The sequence below is a fragment of the Teleopsis dalmanni genome, chromosome X, assembly GCF_002237135.1.
Source record: "Teleopsis dalmanni isolate 2A chromosome X, ASM223713v2, whole genome shotgun sequence".
NCBI classification, from domain to species: Eukaryota; Metazoa; Arthropoda; class Insecta; order Diptera; family Diopsidae; genus Teleopsis; species Teleopsis dalmanni.
In genome coordinates this window covers 30,470,282-30,497,432 of record NC_051848.1, presented here as the reverse complement: position 1 = coordinate 30,497,432, position 27,151 = coordinate 30,470,282, and the positions used below count along the sequence as shown (strand labels likewise).

General features: G+C 25.6%; 2 protein-coding genes across 2 annotated transcripts in view; one reads left to right on the top strand and one right to left on the bottom strand.

The window, feature by feature from the left end:
* Window positions 1-14,999, top strand: part of LOC119687600 (ras-related and estrogen-regulated growth inhibitor-like protein) — a 71,564-nt gene extending 56,565 nt beyond the window's left edge. The window contains exons 3-5 of the mRNA XM_038101969.1: window positions 5,996-6,153; window positions 8,984-9,139; window positions 14,402-14,999. Of these exons, the coding sequence (XP_037957897.1) occupies window positions 5,996-6,153; window positions 8,984-9,139; window positions 14,402-14,713 (626 nt within the window). The 3' untranslated portion in view covers window positions 14,714-14,999. The remainder of the gene's footprint in view (window positions 1-5,995; window positions 6,154-8,983; window positions 9,140-14,401) is intronic.
* A 6,415-nt stretch (window positions 15,000-21,414) lies between these two features.
* On the bottom strand, window positions 21,415-27,128 carry LOC119689430 (phospholipase A2 group XV-like). Its single transcript, XM_038104259.1, has 5 exons — window positions 26,585-27,128; window positions 22,479-22,859; window positions 22,165-22,392; window positions 21,803-22,097; window positions 21,415-21,734 (listed from the first exon to the last, which is right to left on the bottom strand). The coding sequence occupies exons 1-5, from the start codon at window positions 26,691-26,693 to the stop codon at window positions 21,509-21,511; spliced, it is 1,239 nt and encodes a 412-aa protein (XP_037960187.1). The 5' UTR covers window positions 26,694-27,128; the 3' UTR covers window positions 21,415-21,508.
* Between the last annotated feature and the right edge of the window lie 23 nt (window positions 27,129-27,151).

The window sequence follows — 27,151 nt, the reverse complement described above, 5'->3', positions numbered from 1 at the left end:
CACGCTTATATGTAAGCAACAACTTTATTTAATTAGATTGTTTTATTGGTCTATTCAGAATAAATGTACTTACTTATCTGTTTTATATATAATGCTAAATTACAAGTTTTTTTATCGTTTTTAAATAATTTACTTACTAATATACATATCAAAATATTTTATAAAACTGTACAGAAATTTTATCTTTTTGATAAAAGCTAAACTTTTGATAAAATTCAATGTTTAGCTAACTTTGCAATAAGATAACTTTTTGAGAAAAACTAATGTATCAATAAACAATTTTATACAAATGTTGACAATATATAGAATAAAATAAAAAAAGTGTTCATTTCAATTACATTATAATATACAGAATAATTACAGGTGTTTTATTTGATATATATATGTTCTATAGTTTTTCATTTCTTAGATAACCTATCTCTAAAAGTAAATGTTATTGATTTATACTGCAAAACTATTTAGTTAGCACTGTGTGGTTGTGAGACTGATTGAGAGAAAACTAAGATACCGAAATACACAATCAATCGAATTTTAACCAAAAATTAGGGCATGGCTATGAGCACTTTGTAATAAACACACTAAAAAACGACCAAAAGTACTAAATAGTTCAGTATTTTATATAAACCCATATTATAAATATTACGTGAAAAATAAAACCTACAGAGTGCATTATGGAAGTCACCAGAACAGTCAGAAGATCCAATAAAGCAATGCAATGTCTTTCAGACAGAAGTAATGGCAATTTACTACGCAGCAAAATAGATCGTAGGTAACAAATATCGTAATCTTCTCGGATAGCTAAGCTACTATCAAAACTCTAGTAAGCTTAACTAGCTAGTTAAAGGAGGTATCAGTGTTGAACTTGCATGGGTAACTGGTCACAGGGATATCACGAGCAATTGAGGGGCAGACAAGCTTGCCAAGGCTCGTCCAATTAAAGTTCTGCAGTTTTTTTGATCGAGCAATAAAATATATTTAGTGTATTTTTTTATAAAATTATGCTTTCGAAGATTCTGATGACTTTACAGGTAGTTCAGTTAAACCATCTATCTTTCGTCCTTTTCAACATGTGTATGTCTAGTTTTCTGTATATATCATACAGAATCCTAAGCACCTAACTTGTTTAATCATATAAAAGGTTTACGTCAACCTTAGCAATATTATTACTCTAAGCTCTAATGACCAGGAATGGTCCACAAAGGCGGGACGAGCATAACGAAAATAATAAATTAATTCGAAATAAGTCGAACATGTAATTTTATTGATATATTAATTTTAAATAAAAGAATATTATGTAGCGTTGTAAAAATGTGTAGTTAAATTGAATAATTCTATTGATGTATTATTATATTGACAAAACTATTTTGGAGCAACTCTTTAAAGTAAAGTCCAAACATCATGAATCAAAACTAATAAATAATTTTTTTTTATATATTTATTGTATCTAATTAGATGTGTCAAATTATTTAACTCAGATCATTTAAGATATTTTTAATAAATTTAGTGTATATATTTAAATAAACTATTTTTAAAATTAGAGTGCGCTATTCGTCTATTTTGAAAACAAAGTATTCCCAGAATTTTTCAAAAAGTTCTTTGTCAATGTATTTTTGTTCTAATTATACTTACGAACTTCTATTGATGTAAGATCCATTAAATAAAAATTTAAGCAAATATTATATGATTGTTGAGTTTATTTTTATTAATATATTTTCTGTATTTTTCTTAATTTATTTTAAAAATCATGAATGAATGACGAAAATTTGCAATGAGTAAGAAAATTCGGAAACTCTTCATGATATTGAAAAAGTAAGACAATTTTAAGAGAAAAGGTATGAAATAAATAAAATTAAACAAAAATATAGAATGTTAAAATAATTAAAAAAAAAATATATTATATATACATATATATATATATATATATATATAGATACATTATACAGCAGTTAGAAAAAGGGTTTGTCAACAACTGATCGCTTATGATCGCTAATAAAATATAATATTAAATGTAATCAATACTTAATTGATCTGATACATGCACTGGTTATAACTACTTTTCAAACACAATAAGTGTGAAGAACAGCTGAATATCTACAGCCAGATATTCAGACCATCACTTGTTCAAAGTCAGGCTCTCCGAAGACTTTTAAAAATACCTTGATACATTAGCACAAATGATATGCTAAGAAACCTTAGAATAGAAGTTATTCGCGAAAACCGACAGGCTGCCATACTTAGCAATATCTAATCCCAGAATAATCTTTAGTCATACGGGGCGGTACGCAGATTTTAGATCAGTCATCGAATAATCACGAAGCTTATAAAGAATACTTAAATTATTTAGTGAGAAGAGTGGTACTCTGCAGAAACGCCCCAGCTATCAAAGAGTAAAACTGCCCAGATGCACTAACTCAAAAAATACTCAACATGAACATGAACATACAATGAATACTTAATTGTTTTAATAATATTTATTTATTTTTTGATTATTTAGTGTCTAGAATTATTTATGTGTAGTAGTATAAGGAATTATGAAACACACCAATTGTATATGGTGTACATATACAAATATTACACATACCAAATAAGACAAAAATAATTTAGAATACATTATTAAATAGACTTATTTTAATATATTATATACAATAAGTATATGTTTAAGTATATTTATAATACAGTTATAACAATCACAATTTTAGAGAAATTAGGTCCATGAAAAATGGCTATCAAAGCATCTGCAGATTGCAATAAACAATAGCTAACACCAACTACGTATTTTTGGCCCAAATACGTAGTTTGTATTTTATTTAAGTAATTTTATTTTAAAAAGTGAAACTATTTTTAAACAACTGGCAATAATTTACAACGCTATAAATAATCTCTTAAATTCAACGTTGTTTATCTGTCGTTGAAATCTGTCGTTTATCTGTATATTTTAGTACTGAAGAAAATTCAGACTGAATAATATACATTACAATGTATCTGCCGTTCTTGGCAGTACTCATTGATCTCATAATATGTCTTGCTCTTTAACTTAATAGATATTTTTAGTTTTTAATCCTAACATTATATATTTACAAAGATTTATATACATATAACCATTCTGAGAACTACTTATTATGAAGCCAAAATTACTATTTATTCTGACTCTGGTCTATTAATTTTAATATTGTCTTGACTGAAGGCTTGTGCTTAACATAAAGCACTATCTGCATAAAATGTAGTTATAATCATAATTGCAATTCCATTTTCTTACCCGCATAATTTTTATAGATCGAATATTATTAACTCAATCTAAACAAAGTAATTATCTATATACTAAAATTTCACATGAAATGCAAAAAATAATAATATTTTTTTATAAAATAAGAAATAGTGACTAATTTTTAAAAGTAGTTTAAGTAAATTAAAAAAATCATTTATTTAGTCAGTGAGATGGGTGGTACTCTGCAGAAACCCTCCAGCTATCAAAGAGTAAAATTGTCCAGATGCATTAATTGGAAAAAGGCTCAACACATTTATAGAAATAATTTTATAAACCTAAATATAAATTTTTTTTATATTGATCAAATTGTAATACTCTTTGGTAGTGCACAATAGATCAAGCTGGTCGCAGCGCATAAAGCCCTTAGCCTTATCTATAAACCATTACTAATACTCTTAGCTATAAGACTTCGTACAATTCCCTATTTTATTGTATTTCATATATTCAGTATTTATAATGTATATGAAATTGTATCTTTTTTTACAAAGTAAAAAAATTTTTAATATTGATTTGTTTCTTTTTTTTAATAAAACTAATATATAGAATTTATTTTTTAAATTTAAAAGATCTTTTATTTAAAAACACCTTTATTATTCCAAATATAAAAAATAATGTTTTCGACCACCTTTTGCCATTTGTTTTTTTTTGGACTAAAACTATTATTCTTTTAGAAAATAAATCAAATTAAAGACCTCACAAACTTCAATTGAGGTCAATGTTATATCAACTAGAGAATATTGTAGAGATTGTCACAAATGATAATCTATTGTGTCTGACTTAGCGTTGTCATCATGAAACATATTACTTTTAATTATTTAATTTAATAAATTATTTATTTTATTTTTTTTAAATCTTTTTTTAATTTTATTTTTTACTTCTTTTATTTTAAAAATTTCAGTTTATTTTCTGCTATCGTCAGAGATTTGAATCTATTGTATTATCTAGATAGTAAAAACACATAATGAAAACAAATATACCCTAAATGTTACCTGTCTTCTCATTATTGCAGGTTGTGCCGTCATATATTTTATGCTATTTGAAATATAAAATATATGAATCGTTTTCTTTTTTTTGTTAGTTTTTCTTTTTTATTTTATGAAATTTTTTTTTCGTCTTTTTCTCACGTTATAAATATCCATTTCAATGTCCAAATCCTAGTCTAAATAATTATTTTTATTTATAAAACATTGCCCGAATTAAGAACTTAAATAGGTAATTTTCTTTAAACTCGATTTTTCACATTGTGATGATAAAAGTTTCAATATTTAATTCATAAACTATAATTTAAATAAATATGAAACGATTATTAAATAATTAACTTATTTTTAGTTATTAAATTATTACAATAAAAAATTAAATAAAAAAAAAATCAAAAAATAAAATCATAAAAGGGGACTTTAGATTTTAGTTTTTAACCAGCACATTTAGGCAGGATGCCCAGTGTTAACTGTTTCCAAATAACAACAACACAAGAAACAATAACAATAAAAAACTTTATCCATTCAAGAAATATATGAGCTAGAAAAGTTATCACTATACCATATATGAAACAAACAAGCTGATTCAAAGTATTACCATATTACACTATTATTATATATTGTATATTATATATTGTTATGTACGGTAATGCAGATATTTAGATCGCTAGCATATATATATATATATAATTCCTATATAATATTTTAGAATATATTATAGAATTCAAGTGGTTGATAAGATCTACAAAAATTCTTTTTTATATTATTTTAAATTATTGAATTTTTGACTGTTTCGAGTATTGCCAAATACCCATCATCAGTGGTCTTGAAAATAATTCTTGTATTTAATTTTTCGTAAATAATTTTTTGAGACTGCAAGTACCAAGAATCGAACTCGTACTCTGCAAAATTTGAAGCACAGAGTCAGCGCTCCTTAACCAAATGACACAAAACCGTACTTGACTTTTATGTTCGCATATTTTTCTGGAGTTTTGTTTATTCTGCTGTGAAAGTTTTATTAACAAATTCACTCACTGTGTCTGTATTCGAATAATTGAATTAATTAATTATATATTTTTTTTATTTTTATGTGTTAAATTTCAATACTACTTTGTTTGTAGAGACATTATGATTTATATATTCTTTCTTATGTATAGAACCTAATCTAGGAACGTAATAATGGGAAAATTATTATTTTTTAATAAATTATTTTTAACAAATTTATATATTATTAAAGCTTACAAGTAAAATACTTTTTAAATAAATTAATAACTGAATAAACAAATCATATTTATTAATTAAAAATAAAGTAAAAAAATTTGTACTAATTTCCTTAAATTTTATCTCTTGCAATATTTTAAAAATATATTTTAATTTTTTTTATATTTTTTATTTTATCACTTATTGTTTTAGTGATGTTGCAATTTTTACCTACAAAAATTTTTTTAAATATAAATTTACAAAAAAAAATTTATTTAACACAATGGCAAAGAAAAAAATTTACAATATTTTGTTAATCAGCAAATATTGTTATATTTTTAGCCAATTTATTTTTTTCGTCACTCATTATCGTCGCTTGATGAAATCTTCTCATATAAGTCCATATGTAACACATGGTAGACATGTGTTTTTTCAGACATATATCGGTGTATTTATAATTGTTTATTAATTAAATAATTATTTATTGTTATTGTTTTGTCTTACATATTTTTTTGATAAATTTAATTTGTTTATTTTGATTGTTTAATTGCAGCGCTTACCGTAAGATATTTGACAGGCAGATTTATTGGAGAATATCGTTCCAACACAGATTTGTTATACAATAAAATAATCAAATTGGAAGGCGGCTATACGGAAGTCGAAATTGTTGATGTATATGCCGGAAGTGAGGATGATTTTCCCATGGAACAAGTTAGTAAATAATATAATATTCAATCTTAATATTATTAGTTTAATATTTTATCTAATTTAAAATTATTATTTTTCTATAACAAGATTTTTATATCAAAGAGTTAATAACAAAAATTATTTACTGAGGAAATTCACAAATCTAAAAATATTTTAATTACTAATCAAGTAAATTCTTCAGCTGATCACACAACTATTTTGAACACCGCCCAACATCTAATCGAAACAGCTATTTGAACCGGTTCAAATTTAAGACGCAGTCCAAAAATAACATACAAACTATAAAACCAATAGAATTTTATGAAAAACAACTGATGACAGATATTTGACTATATTCGCCACTCTCCTTTTTAAACAATGAAATGTACACGTGCAATCCTAAAAGTCACAACGCTTTGAAAATGAACACATTGACGTCCTTCAAGGTTTTATTAATTACTTGAAAAGGATCCAAGGCACATTTATATAATATTGTATTTACACCTAATAGGAAGATTCAGTCAAACTATTGAAATAAAAATTTAATTAATACGTCAATCACAAGCATGTTCTACTAACGATTACCTTCAGTACCACAAAATAATTCACCAAATACACTGTTCGTACTACTGTCAGAACCAACATATAAACTACAGCTATATAAATTAACTTGTTTAATCAATTTTAAACAATAATTGAAGCGTCCTTATTATTTTCTAAACTAACGCATAAACCACAGCTATATAAATTAACTTATTTTTTTAAATTTAAACACAATTGCACTGTCCGTACTATTTTCTGAACTAACGCATAAACTACAGTTATATCGATTTACTTATTGTCTCTTCTAACTTTTAACACTAATGCTCGAGAATACTTTCTATATACTTACTTTAGATCGATTGCAATTAACCAACCTGAGATTTGTATATTGTAGAATTGACATAAACATTTAATTATTCGTATCTGCTAAGCTAAGTCCTTTGACAGTGAAGAATTATAAAAAATTATAAAAAATTTACATTTATTAAATGTATATAATTATTTTTATCACAAAGATAATATGTTATTTTTGGTCATATATGGTAAATGTCGCTATTGTGGTAAATGGTACACAAATGTTACTTTTGGAAAAAAATTTGTACAGTTTAATTTAGATATATATATTATCGGATCTATGCTGTGCACTTAACAAATTTGTCAAATTCTTTAATAAAATTTTTGATTTTTATAAAGCAGAAAGCTTTTTGGTATTCTGGGCACATCTTGACAAATTTCAAAGGTCAAGTATCTAATGCTTCTCACCACACTGTGGTGTAAAGTGTTTTGTATATAAAACTGTTCGTAATTGTTCGTAACTGTTCGTAAAAAATGGTTGTAAAGAGCATATATTTTAAATTGTCGAAAGCATTTTTCATTTATTCAAATCACAACAAAAAAAAAATGCTTGTAAGGAGCGTATATTTTAGTTAAGAATATTTGTCATGCATGCAAATAATAAAAAATGCTTAAAAAGAGCATATTTTTATAGTTGTCAACAGTATTTGAGGTATTGACAACTAACAAGGAAAAGAGCTTTTTATTTATGTCACAGAATACCAAAACCTTTACAGCAGTCAATTTTGACAAGTGTCAATGTTTGACAATTTTATAAAGTGCACAGAATAGGTCCGTATATATATATATATAGATATATAGATATATAGATATATATACATATATACATATATAATATAATATATATATAATATTATCAGTTAAATAAATATAAATATATTTATATATAGCTATAAATATGTATATATATATAGATATATAGGTATATATATATATACATATTTATATATACATATTTATTTATATAAATATTGAACGATGAACCAATAATTACTAAAACAAACAAAAATAATTAAAAAATAAAATTTTGAATTTATAAATCGTCCTGTTTTGTTATAATAGATTTATATATTTTTTTTATCCGGCTATAGGTCACTTTTTGTGAAATAATTCAACGTTTGTTTAATATTTTGAAAAATATATCGAATATATTGAAAAATAATAAACAAACGTTGAATTATTTAACAAAAATTGACCTATAGTCGGATAAAAAAAATATATATATACAAAAACCACAATTAAAATAAATTAAATTAAAATACATTTGGAAAAACTCATTTAGTTCATCTGTTTTTGTTTCCTTTGGAAATTATATATATTATATAGCCTGAAAATACAAGACGTCAGTCGCCATGGCACCTTAATTTTATATGACCTGCAAATATGTAAATAAAACTTTCTAGAGAGTGCTATAAACTATTGCAACTTTATATATATTTAAATTAATGACGTATTTAAAAATTTATATTTTTCCATTATAATTACATTTTAAATGAATAGAAATTAATTATACCTATATTATTCATATTTAAAATAATTATTGTTAATTACATTATTATTTACATTATCATATACATTAGCTTTAAATTTAATTGTTTAAATTTATGAATACAGATGTGCAAATATGTACATTAAATGCATATTTTAAATATTTTTGGTAGCTATAATTTTTTTTTTTATAATTTATTAAAAATCTATTAAAATTATACCAATTATATACATATTTTATGCTCACATTCTAATATTTTTATTTCAATATTAAAATCGTTAATAAACTTAAATATTTAATCGCATAAAATAGATAATAAATTTATTTTTATGTTAATAATATTCGTAAAAATTTAAAAAAAATGCGAATACGAAATATGCCAAATGAATTTATTTAATAATACTAATACAATAATACAAAATTTTTACATTAATTTTTCAAAAATTTATATTCTTATTTTTATTACAGGTATTATGGTCTGATGCCTGCATGATAGTCTATAATATTACAGATCGCACTAGTTTCGAGTATGCTGCGAAATGTTTAGCAGAACTCAAATCACTACAAAATGGACCGATCGCATATCTTGTGGCCAATAAAGCTGATTTGGATCATTTACGTAAAGTAAGTTTATTATAATGAAAGCATCTTATACATATACTCATATGTATTGTATACATACATAAAGAAAAATATATACTTACATACCTCATCTACTCTGTGCATTATTCTACATCAACGTTCTAGACTCCTACATTAGTCTTGATATATGGATTTTAATTCCATGGCATATATATTGTAAAATATAATAAAAGTGTGATGAAGCTGCCAATCGGAAAAAATTAGTACCGAAAAATAAAAAAAAATTTAATCCGAGGGGTCATTAATTTAAGCCCAATGGTTTACGCTTGTGATTAATTAATAGCCCATAAGAAAAATTTCTGACTTATGACTCGAGCACCAAGCAATTTTTGTTTTATTGTTTGATATTCATAGATTTAATTTTAGGTCTGTGAAAAATATTTATAAAAAAAGAAATTTATAGAATTTTTAAATATTATTAGTAACAACAGAAACAACAATAATTTGTGTTTTTCTCATATATATTATGTGATAAAAAAAATCCAATACGATTTTATGTTTTCCAATACAGATTATTTTTAAACATATCTATTAATTTTTATATGCGGAAAATGATTTTTATCATAGTTTCTTATATATATATTAAAGCTGATATATTGTTAGTTTGTATTAAAGAAATTATACATATACTAATGACATAATTTAAGGGTATATTGTCTTGAATTTCAATTTGGACAAAACTCAGAGTTTTACAAACTATATTAGCGTTCTCAGTACCGATTTGACTACTGTCACCACCCTCGGTAAAATTACTACGGCGGCCATTATCCACTATTGTGACCCATATGACAAACGCTCGAGCTGCGGCTCTTGTGATTAAGTGATGAAAAATGTATCCAACTCACTAATCAATTTGGACTAACATATCTCCCAACTTAATAGCTCAATGTTTATACACAATAAAAAATGAATAAAATAGACTCTTAGTTTTAGTGCGATTGGTAGGTTTCTACTACTTAATAGAAAATTATTTATTGATTTGGATTTGGTGCTCCTTCATTTCTGTCATACTGGGTCGTCATTTCACTGTGCCATCTGCTAATACTTGAAATTATAGCGAAATTAAAATACGTAGCCTACGGTGGTTAAAATCATCGGGCTCTTTTAAATCCTCATACATATTAAATACATGAGTAACATCACTCCTTTAAGAGAATGCAATATAAATATACAAGAATCACTATTAACATTTTGAACTTTATAATAAAAAATAGTTATTTGTGATAGAAAGCATGCTTCAAAATATTATGTACTATAATCTATATACTTTTGTATCTTAAAATTTTTGTTATAACAATTCTTCAGCACTTTTTGAGATCTAGAAAACTGCTTTTTCCGGCATAGCCCGCGTAACCTATCTTTGATTTGCAGGAAATAATTACTTAGTAAATTAGAATAGTACCACCGTCAATCACCAATTTATTCGATATTTTGAGTTGTCGAAAAGTTCTTTTTGAATTTGATCAGTGTAAGATGTTAAGAACTTTGAAACACGATATCTAGAGAACTTATTGTTCTAAATATTGAAATTTATTAAAATTCATTATATTGATTTTCAATGTCTCTTTTAAGGAAAGAAACTATGTTCTTAATATAATCTATTGTTTTCAATAGACGAACTTCTCTATAATCCATTATTAAATCATAGCACCAAGAAAATCAGAGTTCCTCTTCTATAAAGGCAGGAAAAAGCAACCCTTTTAAGAATATACTTATAGATTTGGATTTTCTTCAATTATCTAATTTAATACCTAAGAATCTTTTGTACCAAAGAGTAGTCTTTAGAAAGTGCATTATATTAACTAATAACAATTAATTTTGTATTCATTATTAAAAAAATGTTCAAATAACGAATAAATTTTGATCTAGAAGAATATCAGTTTTTCAAATTCGAAACTCTATGTGTGTATTTATGTTTTTTTTCGGTATTTAGTTTTTAATCTCTATATTTTATATTAGTAAACTAGGTCAGAAGATCAGAATTCTTCATTTATTTGCCTGTTTGTTAAGAATGCGGCACACGTTCGTTGAATAGAATTCATAGGCTTTTTGTTTTTGGCTCTTCTGAGTAGTCTTTTGTTACAATTATTTTTATATCGACATACTTTCGAACTGAAGTGCCTTTGGATATTTACTTAAAAATAGTCACCATGAGATTGGCAGCCATTTGTCAGATTGTAAATTGTTCTTCGCCAAAAGATACACTCAATGCCAGGCGTCAATGAAATTCTTTCAATTAAAATTCTTTTCGATTTATAACAAATATAATTTGGTTATATATAACGAAATTTTTGTAGAAAACACTTTTTAAGATAAAAACTCAAGTGTTTATTGTATCGAATTAAAGTTCAACGACTTCGGTTCTCTAATATTTATTAAATGAAAAATTTTGAAAGTTTTCGAGCATACATCGAAAAGTCGGGTCAAGAAAAATCATCAAAATATTACAAACAATTCTCACAGCAGTTCTAAAATAAAATAATGTATACTATATATAAATTAATTAAATGAAATTTCATTTTTTTTTTATAATTAACCTCTCACAATTAAATGCAATGGCTAGAAATCAAATATTAATTTATTTATTTTACACGACGTTTCATATAATGAAATAATAAAAAAAAAAATATAATAAATATAACTTCATTATTTATTATTTGTTATTTCACTTAAAATAAGGATTTTAAAAATCGTTAAAAAAAATATATAATGGCGTCAAAGGCTAACTACTTGTTAGTTTTCTTATAACTAGTTGTAGTGTTAACTAAACATCGTTTGGTATATAGTTTTTAAAATATTTGTAGTGAAAAAAAAAATAATAATTTGTTTAATACTAATTTAATTAATCTAATACTAAACAAAATAAAACAAACCGTTTATATTTTCGATTATTATATATACTCAAAATACTAGTTCAAAGTAAGGAAGGTAGTAGTAAGCTCACTTAAACTCTAGTAACTACCGCGTATCTCGGCGAATAATTCCATCCTTACCCTGATTTCCTAATCGCCCAACTGCCTTTATTAGAGTAACATGTTTGAATATAAAAGTATTTCAGTTGTTATATCCAGACGGGTCCGTACATTACATGTTTGTGACTCTGTGTCCATTGTTGGGCTATTGTATTTTGCATTTTCTATACTCAGTGAAGGATTTTTTGCACTTCAGCTATAATCAAGGAAGTCTTAATCTTACCTGACTCGAAATTTGAACATTCTGGATTTTTTTCAATTCAGCTATATTCAAGAAAGTCTTAATCTTACCTGAATCGATAAATGACCACTCTGTTGGGAAGATCAATTCTTTGTGGAAAATTTTTCTGCTATAAAATATATGAGATAGGATGTATTTCTGTTTTCTATATATAATGTATTTTCGTAAATTTCTCATAGTTTTTATCCACTTTATGCTTATATAAAAAGTAATGCACAATTGTCATTACCAATTATTTTACATTCAAACTGTTTAGATTCAATAGGTATTTACGGTTTTTCTCAGCATTTTGGTTTCTTGAAGTTTTTACCGCTCTTTATGGTTATATAATACGCAGTAACCAATTATCATTCCAATTATTTTAAATTTAATCTATGGTATTTAGATTTAATAGTTATTTTTTGTTACCTCAGACTATATTAGGAAGAGAAACTTGGTGAAGTGTGATCCTTCTTCATTTGACAATTTGTGTTTCTTGTTTAACGAAATAAACTTATATTTACTTATATAGTCTAGTTTAGCTAAGCTTTTTAAGTGATTTTTACTGAGACCCAATATTTATTCCGCCCATATAGTATCCTCAAAACAACTATTCCAATTTAGGATAATCGTAAATTCTTAACCAATCTGTTTGCAACTTCATTATCATCAAAACCATTGTGTGCATGTATCCAGCGTAAAGTCACTTGTTTCCTAGTAGCAAGATTTTCTAAGACATTGACTGTCTTCGAAAACCAGTGTAGAGTTTCTTGAAGTCAAGCTTAAAGCTTCAATAACTGTGTGACATGTTTTAAGTGATATATGTTATTTAATAAAAATAATACATATATATATTTTGATGATAACATGTATTTTTTATTAACAGTGCTATATATACTTTATCTAGTATAGAAAATATAAAAACAGTTTATTAAATTAGTATTCTCAAGAAACAACATTGACAACTAAATATAATATTAGCAACAATAGAAACATACAGTCACCGCACAGTGTGCTTAGTCCCCTGGGGATTCCAAGTAAGTGCAGCATGCGCGATATTTTCAGAAGATTTATGCAGTGTGTGTCCAATCCAACCATACTTCTTTCTTCTTATCTCGTTGTTTACATTTGTTTCGTGCGTTATTCTCCATAGCTCTTCATTTGAAATCGTTTTAAGTCACCATATGCCTAATATGTTGCGCAGGCCTCGATTGATAAATGATCTTCTTTCGATTTCGGAGGTAGTAAACCAGGTTTCCGATCCATATGGGCATACTGATTTGACGCATGCGATAAAAATTTTTACCTTGGTCAAAATAAAAATTACACGACCAAAATTCGGTATTTACTGAACTAATAGAGATATTAAAATCAAATCTTCAACACAATTGGTTAACTGGAACTCAACCAATTTCGGACCCTAACTTGTTCAACTTTCATATTTTTTTAAATATTTTAATATTTAATGTACTAAGTACTTATACTATATTACTTAGGTCCAAAAACTTCTATGATATTTCGTCTACTGTAAAAACCTCCTTCCATAAAAAATGTTCATAAAAAATATTCATTATTTAAAAAAATAGGTTCTTCTACTATTGTTAAAATAGATGTCATTTATTAAAGGTCATATTTTGACAATTTTTAAATAATTTCCAGGACCTCAAATAGGTATAAAACATAGAGTGTGATGGAAGTTATATAGGTAGAACTAAGGACGAAGAAGTAAATGTAAAAAAAATTTCATTTTAACATATCTACTAGTATAGAAAATACTGAATTTTGATCATCTAAGTTTCTTTTTGACACACTCTCTTATGTTGAGGTTTTTCCGAGTTAGTGCAACTGTGCACTTGCATATCGACCCGTACGAGTTGTGACTGCTCTGAGATTAGACACACTTATTATTAGAATAAATTAATTTTTTTTAATTTTTATTATCAAAATTGTTTTCTATTAATTTTTATACAAGAAATCAAAAACTAAAAATAAAAATTTTTTAAATTTAAACATTAAAAGCAAAAAAAATGTTAAATAATCTTCTATTTTTAGGTGCAAGAAAAAGAAGGCGCTGCATTGGCAGCAACACACTCAATTGGCTTCTGTGAGGTGTCCGTAGCAGAATATACACCGAATTTGTGCAAAGCCTTTGAGATACTTTTACTAGATTCACGTGCTCGTCCACACAAAACGCATAGGAAATTTTCAGTGACCAAGATGTTGGGTACATTAATTGGGGGCGGCAGTAGCAGTAAAACATTAGCTGCAAACCATGGAACAGTCATACCATGTCATAAAGGTGAATTGCACAAATCACGTGTCCTGAAGCGACGCCAAGGATTTGCTGCAACAACAAGTCTATGACCGATACCAGAAACTGATTGGTAGGATGAGGAGTTAAGTGAGAGGCGCATTGATAAAGACTCTAAGGTGAAGAATAAAGATGTTAAAAATGATGATGATGCCGATGATGCACCTGGTGCAAGTTGTATTGGTTGGAGTAGAAAGGGAGGCTAATTAATTAATGCGCTAATCATGGCTAAATACTAATACAAATAAAATTGAGATAAGAATTGTAGGACAATTAACTTTAAGTACAAGAAAACAATAAGTGTAAGGAAAAATAATTGGTTAAATAATATCTATTATATACAAGTGTTTTGTAAAAATATACATATATATATTTGGTAAATACCAAATTGTAGTTGTAATTGTAAATTTTTTTTTTGAAAAATTTATGTATGTCCTTTTATATATATATATATTGGTGTTTAAATTTATAGCTCAAAATGTAGATTCTTAAGATTAAAATATTGCTCATTATTATTGACTAATATTACATATTTTTTAAATATGTATATATTTATATATAAACATATACATGTATATATATATATTACTTTATGAATTATAGCTCAAAAATAAGATTATTGTCATTAATGTAGAAGAAATTTATGCAATAATTAATTATAATTCATACGAAAAAAATTTTAAATATTAATTAATTTCAATAATAATGAATGAACTAACGATCTTGGTTATCAAAACTAAAACACAGAATTGTTAAACTTAATAAGATATATCTTTAATATATCTTTAAAGAATTTTTGATGTATCTTTGACATATCTTTGATAAATCTTTAAAATATCTTTGATGAATTTTTGATATATCTTTGACATATCTTTGATAAATCTTTAATATATCTTTGATAAATTTTTGATATATCTTTGACATATCTTTGATAAATCTTTAATATATCTTTGATAAGTCTTTGTAAATGATATGATAACGTGAAAGTATTAAAAGATGTTATGGTGGAAACATAGATACTGATTTCGAAGATGAGTTCTGTATGAGTAACATAATTCTAATAATTGTGAGTCCTACTTACACTTAAGACCTAAATACTCTGTCGAAAAGAACATATATCACAAACAGTGTGAGACACTGAACTCTTCAAAATCTTTTAATTTATAACTTAAAGTTCATTTAAAAAATTTATTTTTAAAAATTAAAGAAATAAAGAAATTATTTTGTATACATTAAACTTTTTTTGAGCTACAGAGGCAATTTGAGCTTTTGAAAGTTAGAGTCATTTCAAACATTTTTAGAACTACTTATTTACTTTCACTACTTACCATATATACCATATATATATGTATAAAAATTGTTTAATTAATACTTATATTAAAAAAAATTTTTTTTTGCTATATTTTAAGTGTAACTTAAAGAAAAAACGTTAAAATGAGATAAAAATTGTAAAAGTTAGAGAAAAAATATCAAATTTTGTATAAAAATGAAATTTCGATGTCTGTCCGGTAAAAAATTATACACAAAATTCAATATATATAAATATATATATAATCATTTACATATATATGTTATATATATGTAGTATGCTTTAATATTTAAAAAATACTTTCTGACATTATATATAACAATTACTTTGCAATAAAGAAAATATTTTTGTTTTTATGGAAAACATTAAATATTTTCAATAAAATTTTAAAACATTCCTATATTTGCTGCTTTGCATTTGAGTTATTATTAAAAAAAAATTTTTATGGATTTAGAATAAATTTTAATATTTTGTAAAAATCTATATTCTTTGAACAATATATATAATATATAAAAAAATACAATAGCCTACAGTTCGAAATTTCATTTGTAAACAATTTTTGAGTTTCAAATACTGAAATTATGTGAATCCTTTTGCTTTCAAAAGAATTTGCAATTGTAAAGGACTGTGATATTGAAAGGTTTTAAATTATTGAAAAGTCAAACTAAAACTAAAACTAAAACAACAAAAACTAAAGATAAAACTAAAACAAAAACCAAAAACAAAATTGCATATACCACAAATCAAATACGAAATTAATGTATCGTCATTAACGTCTATAGTTTCATATATGCATCTGGCATATATATATACCTATAGCATTCATTTCCATGAATACCATAAAACAGAAATTTATTATATGCGAAGCATATAATATATTTTTATTTTTAATTACAAAAATATATACAATTAACTAAAAAAAAAATGATTAAAAAAATGGCAAAACCTGGTTGAAAACTTCACGTACAAAACAAAAAAAATATTGCTAAAAATATGATCGATTTTATATATAAACATATATATTAAAATTTTAATAATTATTTAAAAATAACTATTAAAATTTTTATAAAATTCCAATTTTAAAAAAATTTTTTTGTTTTAAAAAAAAATTTTGCTAAAATTTCTGTAAATAAATTTAAACTAAATTTTAATTTTATTAACAAAATTAAAAATTAAATATTTTTAGTTTATTTTTTAACTGCGAATTTGAGTTTCTGTTTAGTGTTTCAATAATTAAAAAAAAAACAACTAAAATGAAACATTAAAATCAAGAGCCAAATATTGAAAACCAATAGCTTCTAAAATAGCTTAGCACTTTACTAAGTGTTAGCAATGGCTTACTTCTTTTACTAAATTTACTGATAAGCCAATTTTTATTTTGGAATAAATTTTAAAATAATAAACTTTGTATTCAGAAACAAAAATTTTAAATAAATACTTGCTTTTATTTTATTTTCTCAATATATATAAAAAAAATTTGATATGTAATAATAAAAAGGGACTTTCCAAAATTAAAATATTTTCCATTTAATTCACAATAAATATATATCTTTGTGTTTATGAATAATAAAATTGGCCTTGTCAAGAAATTAAAAAGATTTGAATAGAAATTTGAAACAATAATTTTCGCTGCATTTAATTTGTAATATATATATCTTAATAAAAATATAATAAAATCAAACCAATATATAAAATTTCTGTACATAAATCTCACTAATATAGTTTTATAAATTAAAGTTTGTATTAAAATTTTTATAAATGTGTAATTAATAATTATAAATGTTTGTTAAATATAATTGAATTTTATTCATATCCCTTAAAAACTTTCCATTGTGTTATTAAATAAATATAACAATTATAATAAAATTAAAAATAAATTTTGTTTTAAATTTTTTGAGTCGTTACGTCGAAATTATTTTAAAGTCGGTTTTTATTTTTAATATTTTAACTTTTATTTCATAAGTTTTATTTTTAAAAATTAAAATTTTAAAAATTTAAAAAAAAACAAAAAACGACTTTATAAATAAATGATACAATTATTTTAAATAAATATTTGTTTTTACGGTAGGTGAAAAGAATCGAAACAATTTTTAAATAAATAAAAATTAGTTATAGATTATACATTTTTTTTTCAAAATTGGTTTTGCATTTTTTTTATATTAATTTTTTTATAATAATTTTTTTATATTAATTTTTTTATATGAATTTTTTTATAATAATTTTTTATATTGAATTTTTTGATTTTAATTTTTTTATATGACTTTTTTTATATTAATTTTTTTTTATTAATTTTTTTACGTAAATTTTTTTTTTTGTACTAATTTGAGTTTCTATAAATTTTTATTTTATTTTATATACATTTTTTATTTTATAAATCTTATTTGATATTAATTTTAAAAAAAAAAATGTAGTTTTTTTTTTGTTTTTGAAAAAATTTGATCTTTAAGTAAGTTTTGCAATGTCCACGACTACAAAACTGCGATATGATTTTGATTTCTTGAGCCCACTCATTTCACAACAGATTTAAGTACAGACAGCTATTTTTAACCACTTATTCCATTAAGATAATAAACAAACAATATAGATTGGTTATGTGGTATCGGGCCTTAAATTTTAACATTTTTACATTATTACATTAAATTTCAAACACACGTGCCATCTGATGTATTTGTAATCGATCCGAAAATCGATCCATCACCATTGATTACTTCCATGTTATTTTTAGATTAAATAAAGGAAAGTATGCTAGGCAGTTTTTTAAACATACTGAAGGTGTTTGATCATCAAGTGTTACTTGAAAAAGTGCACGCCTTCTTGCCGAAACCATACTCTAGAATCTTCCAGTCACATCCCATAAGCCTTCGATATGAAATCTTGAAACTTTTCTGTAAGAGGTAGTAAGCATGACTATCCAAAAGAAACCATTTTTATACATAATTTTCATAAACGATTCACTAATACAGCATAACAGCATAACTGAAACCAGAAAAAAAAATCCACAAAGTTCCAAGAACGACCTACGTCCCGGAGCCACGCGTCGAATTCGACGATCAAGTGTCATGCGGTACTTTCAAGAGGGAACCCTACGGACTACAACAACAATATTTACTGATGATGAAAACTATCAGATTTTTGTAGTGTATCTATAAAAATCTATATGCTTACTAACACTGTCATACACAAATACATACAGTTTGTTTTAAAAAACTTATTTATATTGATTTTATGCTTATAATTAATTTTATTAAACCAACCTTTAAGTAGTATTTGATATAAAAATAATTTACTGATAAACGCGTACATTTGAAAACATATCGCTAGTTTGGCGGATTAGTTGGTTGCAGTGACAGGCCATTACACAACTACCATGTTCCTTAATTAGTATTGCGATTTTTTGCCGTTTTGCTACCACATTCTTCGCAAGAAGACCTACTAGAGTAGAGAGCGGTAAGACAGTACAGACAAATCCATCCCATCGAACTTAGATAATTAAATAGGTCTTTCGTCTTTACCAATAAACAGTCTGATAAACTGTCAAAGAAGTATTTTCCTAAAAACCTACTTCTTTTGGACGCCAAAGCCGGGCATTCACAAAGAAAATGTTTTATGGTTTCTTTTTCCTCCAGGTTTCTACAACTTCTGCAGTGAGAATTATGAGCAGTGTGATTATTAACTTGGTGTGATTATTAACTTAGTGTGATTATTAACTTGGTGTGATTATTAACTTGTTCTTTTTATTTTGAAAAAATAATAATAAAAATCATTAAAAAAAACCTTAAAATACATAGTTCATATCCAAACATAGTTAATAAATATTTGAAATTTTGAAAAATTAATGAATCTAATTATTTTAGACTCTGAGCTTCAAATATGGGAGGGCACGAGTTCGATTCCTGGTACTTGTAATTTCAAAAAATTATTTACGAATAATTAAATACAAGAATAATTTCCAAGACCACTGATAATTAGTATTTGATAATACTCGAAACAGCTATATGTTCAGTCAAAGATTCAATTAATTAAAATAATATAAAAAAGAATTTTTGTTGTTGTGGTTCACTACTGTTCGAAAAACCTCTTTACAAAAATAATTAATCAATATTGAAAGTTTAACCAACCTAACGTTTGATTTATAATTATATATTATAATATTTATATTGATTTTATTGTTCATATAATATTTTATTTATAAACTCTTATTGAAAAACCAACGAAAAGAAAACACAGTTTTTGTAAAATAATAAATCTTATTTGAACTTATAGTTTACTTAAATCGTAATCTAATCACATTTAAATAAATTTATTTCCATATTGACTTAGAAGTTAGACTACAAAAAAGGGAAAAGACTCTGCATACATTCAAACAAACTACTAACACAAATTTTTTTCTTTTACACAAAACCATGTTTTAATCTTATAATCTAATCTGATTTAAAACATACAAATTTAATTTAAAATATCTTTACTTTATATCAATTTACGATAAACGAGATAATTTTAAATATAAAAACAGTATCATAGACAGAGACCGAAAATAATAGTTTATTTAAAAATTACCAAGAAAAAAAGCAGCAGTGAAAAGTTATCTAAATTCCTATTTAAGGAATTTCATATTATATATGCTTTATATATATTCGCCTTTAAAAAAAACTTCAAAAATAATAATAAAATTTACTTTATATTAAATTTTTTAAAAATAGTTTTTATTATTTGACTTTTACTTTTACACAATTAACTCACATATTCTGCTTTTTGTTTTAAAACGCGAAAATAATTATTATAATTGCCTTAAAAATGAGCATTTCAAAAATAGTTATTATTTTAACTTGTAACTTCTGTTTAATCAACCAAATATAAATTGCAAGCCGGACGTTGTATGTACAACGATTGGTACAGGTGGCAATTTAATAACTATTGTAATTACAAACTCAATCCCACTTTTTTTTTAACTTGTAAGAATTCATTAATATTTATAACAATAAAATAAACTATATCTAATAGTTATTAAGAAAATTATAAGATAAAAGCGAGTTATAGCACAGAAATATATTAAAATATATATTAATAAATAACATCTTAAAACAATAATATATACAAGTTCGGATTTGTAATTGCAATACTTATTAAGTATAAAATAAATACATAACAAAAATATAATACATCAGTGCAACAGCTATTAAATACACAATGCATTTTAATTTGCTCTGCTTAAAAATAAAACGTCCTACTTGCAACTTATATTTGGTTTTTATAAGGAGTTAAATTTTACCTACAAAAAATAATAATTGTCTTCGAGTTCTTCGTTTTTAATGCAAAATTAATAATTATTTTTTCGTTTCAAAATAAAAAGCAGAAATTTGGATTTATTTCTGCGTCGAAAAGTAAATAATAACAATTATTTGTTAAAAATATTATATAAAAAAATTTAACTATTATTTTTGGAGTTTTATTTTAAAAGCCGAATGATTAAACTTATTATTTATTTTTTTTAATTAATAACTGTTACAGTCCCTGATCGTAGATATTGTCTTAAAGCTTATTACAAATCCTTAGATATTACATTTTTAATGTATTTTAAAACATTTACATTTGCTAAAATACCCATATGATCTACATGACTATAGGACATATATGTTATACTTTCATTTTGGTATCCAATCCAATGCTGACAAGCTTCTAGTGAACGCCTATTTACAGTACCATCTCCTCTGCCAAATATAAGTTCAGGCTTCTCATTCACGATTGGAGTCTTTTTATAACGCAATCTGTAAATAATTATTTAGTTATTACACAATAGTTAAGCTTTTTTTTGCAACATTTAAGGTTGGCTTACTTTTCCACAGTATCCATATTATCTCCATATAAGCAGTGCAATTCAACATCTGGAGGACTGAAATTTAGTGTATATTTTAATGTATCTTTACGCATTTCCCAGCCAATTTGATAATCAATATCAGTAAAGAAATTTGATAACTGAGACATGGTATAGTCGCGATTAGGAGCGTGTATAATGACCTCATTGGTTTTCCAAAAGTACGGAGATGGCAATAACCAAGCAGTGGATGGACATGATATTTGTTCAGCTTTTAATTTATCTGCACTTAAAAGAAGCGCATCTAAATCGTCACCTGCACAAAAAAAAAATTATATTAAAAATAGAACTAAATGTTCTATTGAAACTTTAAGTATACATACCCATGGCGAAAACTTTAACAGCTTTTATACTGCCTGCCCAGGCTCCAGCAAGACTAATGATACGTTTCACATACTTTTTCTTCCATGCGTATGTTTGTTGTTGTAGAAAAACTAATGTCATAGGGCTACCCATACTATGTGATATAAAAGTAACTGGAGTTCTATCATTGCGCTCGTAACTGGTTTCAACAAGTTGTTTTAAATCAATAAAAAATTGTTTCTGCTCATCTGTAATTAAAATAGTTATTAATTTAGATAATATACTATATTCTCTGTATAATAATATACAGATAATAATATTAATTATTACTTACTTGGTGCTTTTCGAAAATCATATGGTGCACCGTGTAAATTTTTCAAACGTACATAATTAAATTCTTTTACAAGCATATCACCAATATCCTTAAAATAAGCACCGTTCTTATTACGGGTTGGATCAATCCATTCTACAATTTCGGGATCACCCCAGCCATTTTCGGGAATACTTATAGTAACGCCTGGTGTGTTATGCGTGGTACGTGTTATATTATCATAATATAATTTAATGTTATCGACCCAACAATCTATAGCTCCGGGTATCAGTTGGTCTAGATTTAACCATATACTATACCAATCTGACTGTTTTTGGCAAATATAATGTGGTGAACTTGACTTATTCAATTTTGCTCTTAATTGAGTACCTCCATCGCCTGGAACTATTGAAATATTGAGTTAAAAACTTTTAGGAAACTGTTCAAATCGAATATCTATTATTGAAATATAATATTAATATCTTTATAATTTCTATGGTTAGCAGAAAAATAATCATGCAGAGAATTGTAGAAGTAGCAACTAGCAACACGGTTACACTGTCGCATATGTATCCAATAGCAGGGTTACAACTTCATGTTCTTGTTATTGTGACCTCATAAATAATCTGAAAGAATAAATCTCTCAAGAACGTAGAATTTACTCGTTCTACTACTACCGCAACTACTCTATCCATCATGTCTCTAACTAGTATTGCTAAAGACCCAGGGAAAAGTCGCAACAAAAAGAAGATATAACAAAAGTTATTATAAGTAGTTTAAAACACTATAGTTTTTAATACCTTAAGCAAGGCTGATGTCTTCGCTTTTAGTTAAAAATAAGAAATTGAAGATCATTTTAGTTTAAACATTGCAAATTAAAATAAATTATTTATGTGTCTGTAAATTATTGACGACAATATGTGTGTACAATGCAGGCCCTGAAACTATCACTACTCATTTCCAAGAAATGTAATATCAATAACATATAAAATATACGTATATATATATATCATAATATTGTTATATATACATTTTTAATATTTATACGTATTTAAATAATGAAAATAATTCATAGAATTGTTATCACAAAAATGAAAATTAAATGAATCATAAATGCTTATTTGCATGACTTGATATTATATACAGAATATACAGAATATTATTTCATCCAACCGATATGAAAAAAATTATTATAGAGTTGGGGGAAAAAAATAGAGTGTTATGCATAAATTATTTAAACAGTCAACAGTAAAAAAATATTATAAGACAGTAATCTATTTTGAGGTATTAAAATATTCAACATTTTGGTTTGTGAGTTAAATTTGTCTATTATTCAATTTCTAATTGAATAGAAAAAAGTTGTGATAATACTATAAAATGAATAATGTTTTTTTGATAAGCATAATTTTTTTTAAATAATATGGTTTGAGTCAAGTGGTGACTCGAATCATGATTCTAATTAACGCTACTGCATGATATTGTTGCTTTCAACCTTGTTGAAAGTTTCAAACCTTGTTGGTTTGTTGGATCTTTTAGCTGGTTGCAGATATTAAAGTTAATATTAAGTCAATGATGACTGTCATCAATCTAAAAACATTGCTTTTATTTTTGCTTATCAACTATTATATTAGGATAAGTTTGTATACAAGCCATAATGAGCTATTAGTCTTAAGTGTTGCAAAACTGTGCTATATAAAATCTATCATTTGCAGGTATTCTATGTTAATAGCGGTTTTAATTACTTTTGGAGGGGTCAATAGACTAAAGTTAGAAATACATATATTTATCATTTCTGAAAATCTATTAACTCTAGTTGAAAACCTAATGTAGTAAGACATATATATGTATTATCATTAGTTAAATTATTTATATTATACAGTCTCTTTTATGACTATTTCGGTCATGTTTAATGAAAAAATGAATATAACTCTGCCGTTCTTCTCCGAAAAAATGTTTATTTGTCAGATTCTAAACTGTAAGTGCTAGAGTAAGTTAACACCCACTGCTTAAGAAAACTGGTAACTCTATTTGGCATACGGACGTTTATTGTACAATCTCTTTTGTGACTATTTCATTTATGTTTTATAAAAAAAAGAGTAAATTTGCTAATTTTCTACGAAAAAATGTTTATTTGTTAGATCCTAAACTGTAAGTGTCTGCTTGTGTGACTGCTTTGGGGGATGTTGAATGACATGTGGTTGCATAAAACCCGACCGTTCTTGAAACCTAAACCATGTGCTAAACAGTTACTTGTCAAGCATAAACACGTCCATTCCAGATGTGTGCCCAAACTGTAGTTCTAACCCCCATGACGTCGCCCATCTGTTCTTTTGTCCCAATCTTAGTCAAATCGACCTTTGAACTTCACCCCTTGAGGTAGCTAGGTTTCTATAGCTGGACCCTGGTTGATTTCAATTATATCCTTCCTTCCCTTTCCCTTCCCCTTTCCATTACCCTTAATTCTAACTCCGCTCATCCCTACATGTTATCTGCTTTTCAGATCCCGGGGGACTACAACAACAACCCACTGTTTAAGAAATCTGCTAACTCTATTAGGCATATGGGTACCAATAATTGGAGAAAACGAGTGAGAATTATGTCAAATATAAGCTAAAACGATATGGTTTTAAAAATGTGGCACAGAAGATGAGGCAAATCTACTAATTTATATGCAAATTGCAATCATAAGATACGTATTTAATGATATATTCTTTGTAGTACAGCTCTCAACATAATGAGATTTAAAACACTGAGCATGTCCTACGTTTTATTAGAATAAGTTATATAATTGTATATATATTTATTATTAAAAGACGTACCAAATAAATAACTAACGAAGAAATATATAACTATTATTTATCATTTTTGAAAATATTGTTACCTTTAATCCTATCAAGTTAAATCAGCAATATTATTAATAATATATGCTTTAATTCCAAAAAAAAAGTATACATCAGAATTTATAAACAAAAAATTATTATTTATTCATTCAAATACCATTTAAATACTTTTGTATTGTCCAAAATTTAGAAAATATTTATAAATTCAAACTTTACGTAATTTTGTTTTTTTATTTATTTATATAAATGCTGCTATAAATGAACTGAAACTAATGTGTGCACTGGAACATGAAAATAGATGAAGACCAAATCATAACAAATAAAACGATAGTTAAAGTCACAGTGAACATTAACGGCTCAGTTTACGTTCCGGACACACTCGTCGAGTTTGACGAGCAAGTGCCGTTCACCACACCCAAAAGAGACTAACTACACAAGCATATCCTTGCAGGTTGGAACAATAACAATTCATTTATGTTTAATAAATAATTGTTTAAAATATGGCTATGAACACACTTTAATTGGGGTAAAACAGTTCTTAGTACACGTAAGCGACGTTTTTCAACTACTGAAATTTTAGGCGGACAACTGTTAAGATCTTTGTTGTTGTGCAGCCCTGATTTCGAGAAGCTACTGCTTTTCTCTATATCAGTGCTGTCTAAAGCACGGCTCACGGGCATCATGCGGTCTTCGGCTAATATTTGTACTGACCGCTATATCTTTCTAATCTACCACAATTAAGCAAATTTTTCTTTGTTATATTTTAGTAACATTACACCATTTTATTCCTATGGTATCCCAAATAAATGAATTAACATATTATAAATAATTTATTACAATTCACGTTAATTTACTTAATCGATGAAGACTTTAGTATATATTTCTTTGTAGAACTGGTTCAAAAAACTCGTATTCAGTGCCTTGTAATAACTACATTAGAAATAAGATATTTTTCGTATGACAACAACTAATATTAATAATGTTGATAGTCATAGAATTGTAAAAGATAAAATAATAAAGAATTAATAAAACTAAATTTAATATTATCGCCCTATTTTCATTTTACCCTCCAACCTATTCAGTCATTTGAATTGGCCCGCGGTCTTTTTTAATCTGGAAAGCCCTGCTCTATATGACAACAATCTTATTACTATAAATATTTATTCATAATGGTAAACCTAAATTTATTCAATATCAAACCACTTTTCTAACTAAAATCTTAATAACTAGCTATATACTTTATTTATTTCGTATTATTGCTTATTGCGAACTAATATTTATATAACTTACCGAAAATAATTGGAGATAAACGTACTTGACTGTGGAAAGCATATACTTCATAAGAGTGACGATTTCCAAAAATACATAGTAATACCAAAAGAACGCAATATTTGTTCATTTTAGTCAAATTATTTTCAACTTGAAAAATTAAACAATATTCAAATCTTAGTCGTTACTAATAGTTTAGCGTAACTGTGGCTAGTTGTAAACAATTATATTAAAAACGTCACACTGTTCACTGCATCCGATAAATATTTCCAATTTCTTAATATTAACAGATGGAATGCAAAACTATACAATATTCCAAATAAATAAACACTGCATTTATTTTTAGCTGCATAAACTGCATTGGTCAGTCGTCAATTGCCTTGCTTTGTGCTTCTCTTACAATTGCTGATTTTTATCACAATTTTGTACGCAAAAGCAATATTTATTAACAACACAACTATAGTCAAACAAAGAAATCAAATAAATTGATATCACATTTCAGACCTTATCGTATGTTTTGTTTTTAATACAACAAATATTTTGTTATTTTATGCTCTCTTCCGTTTTATAATGACATTGAAGATTTTA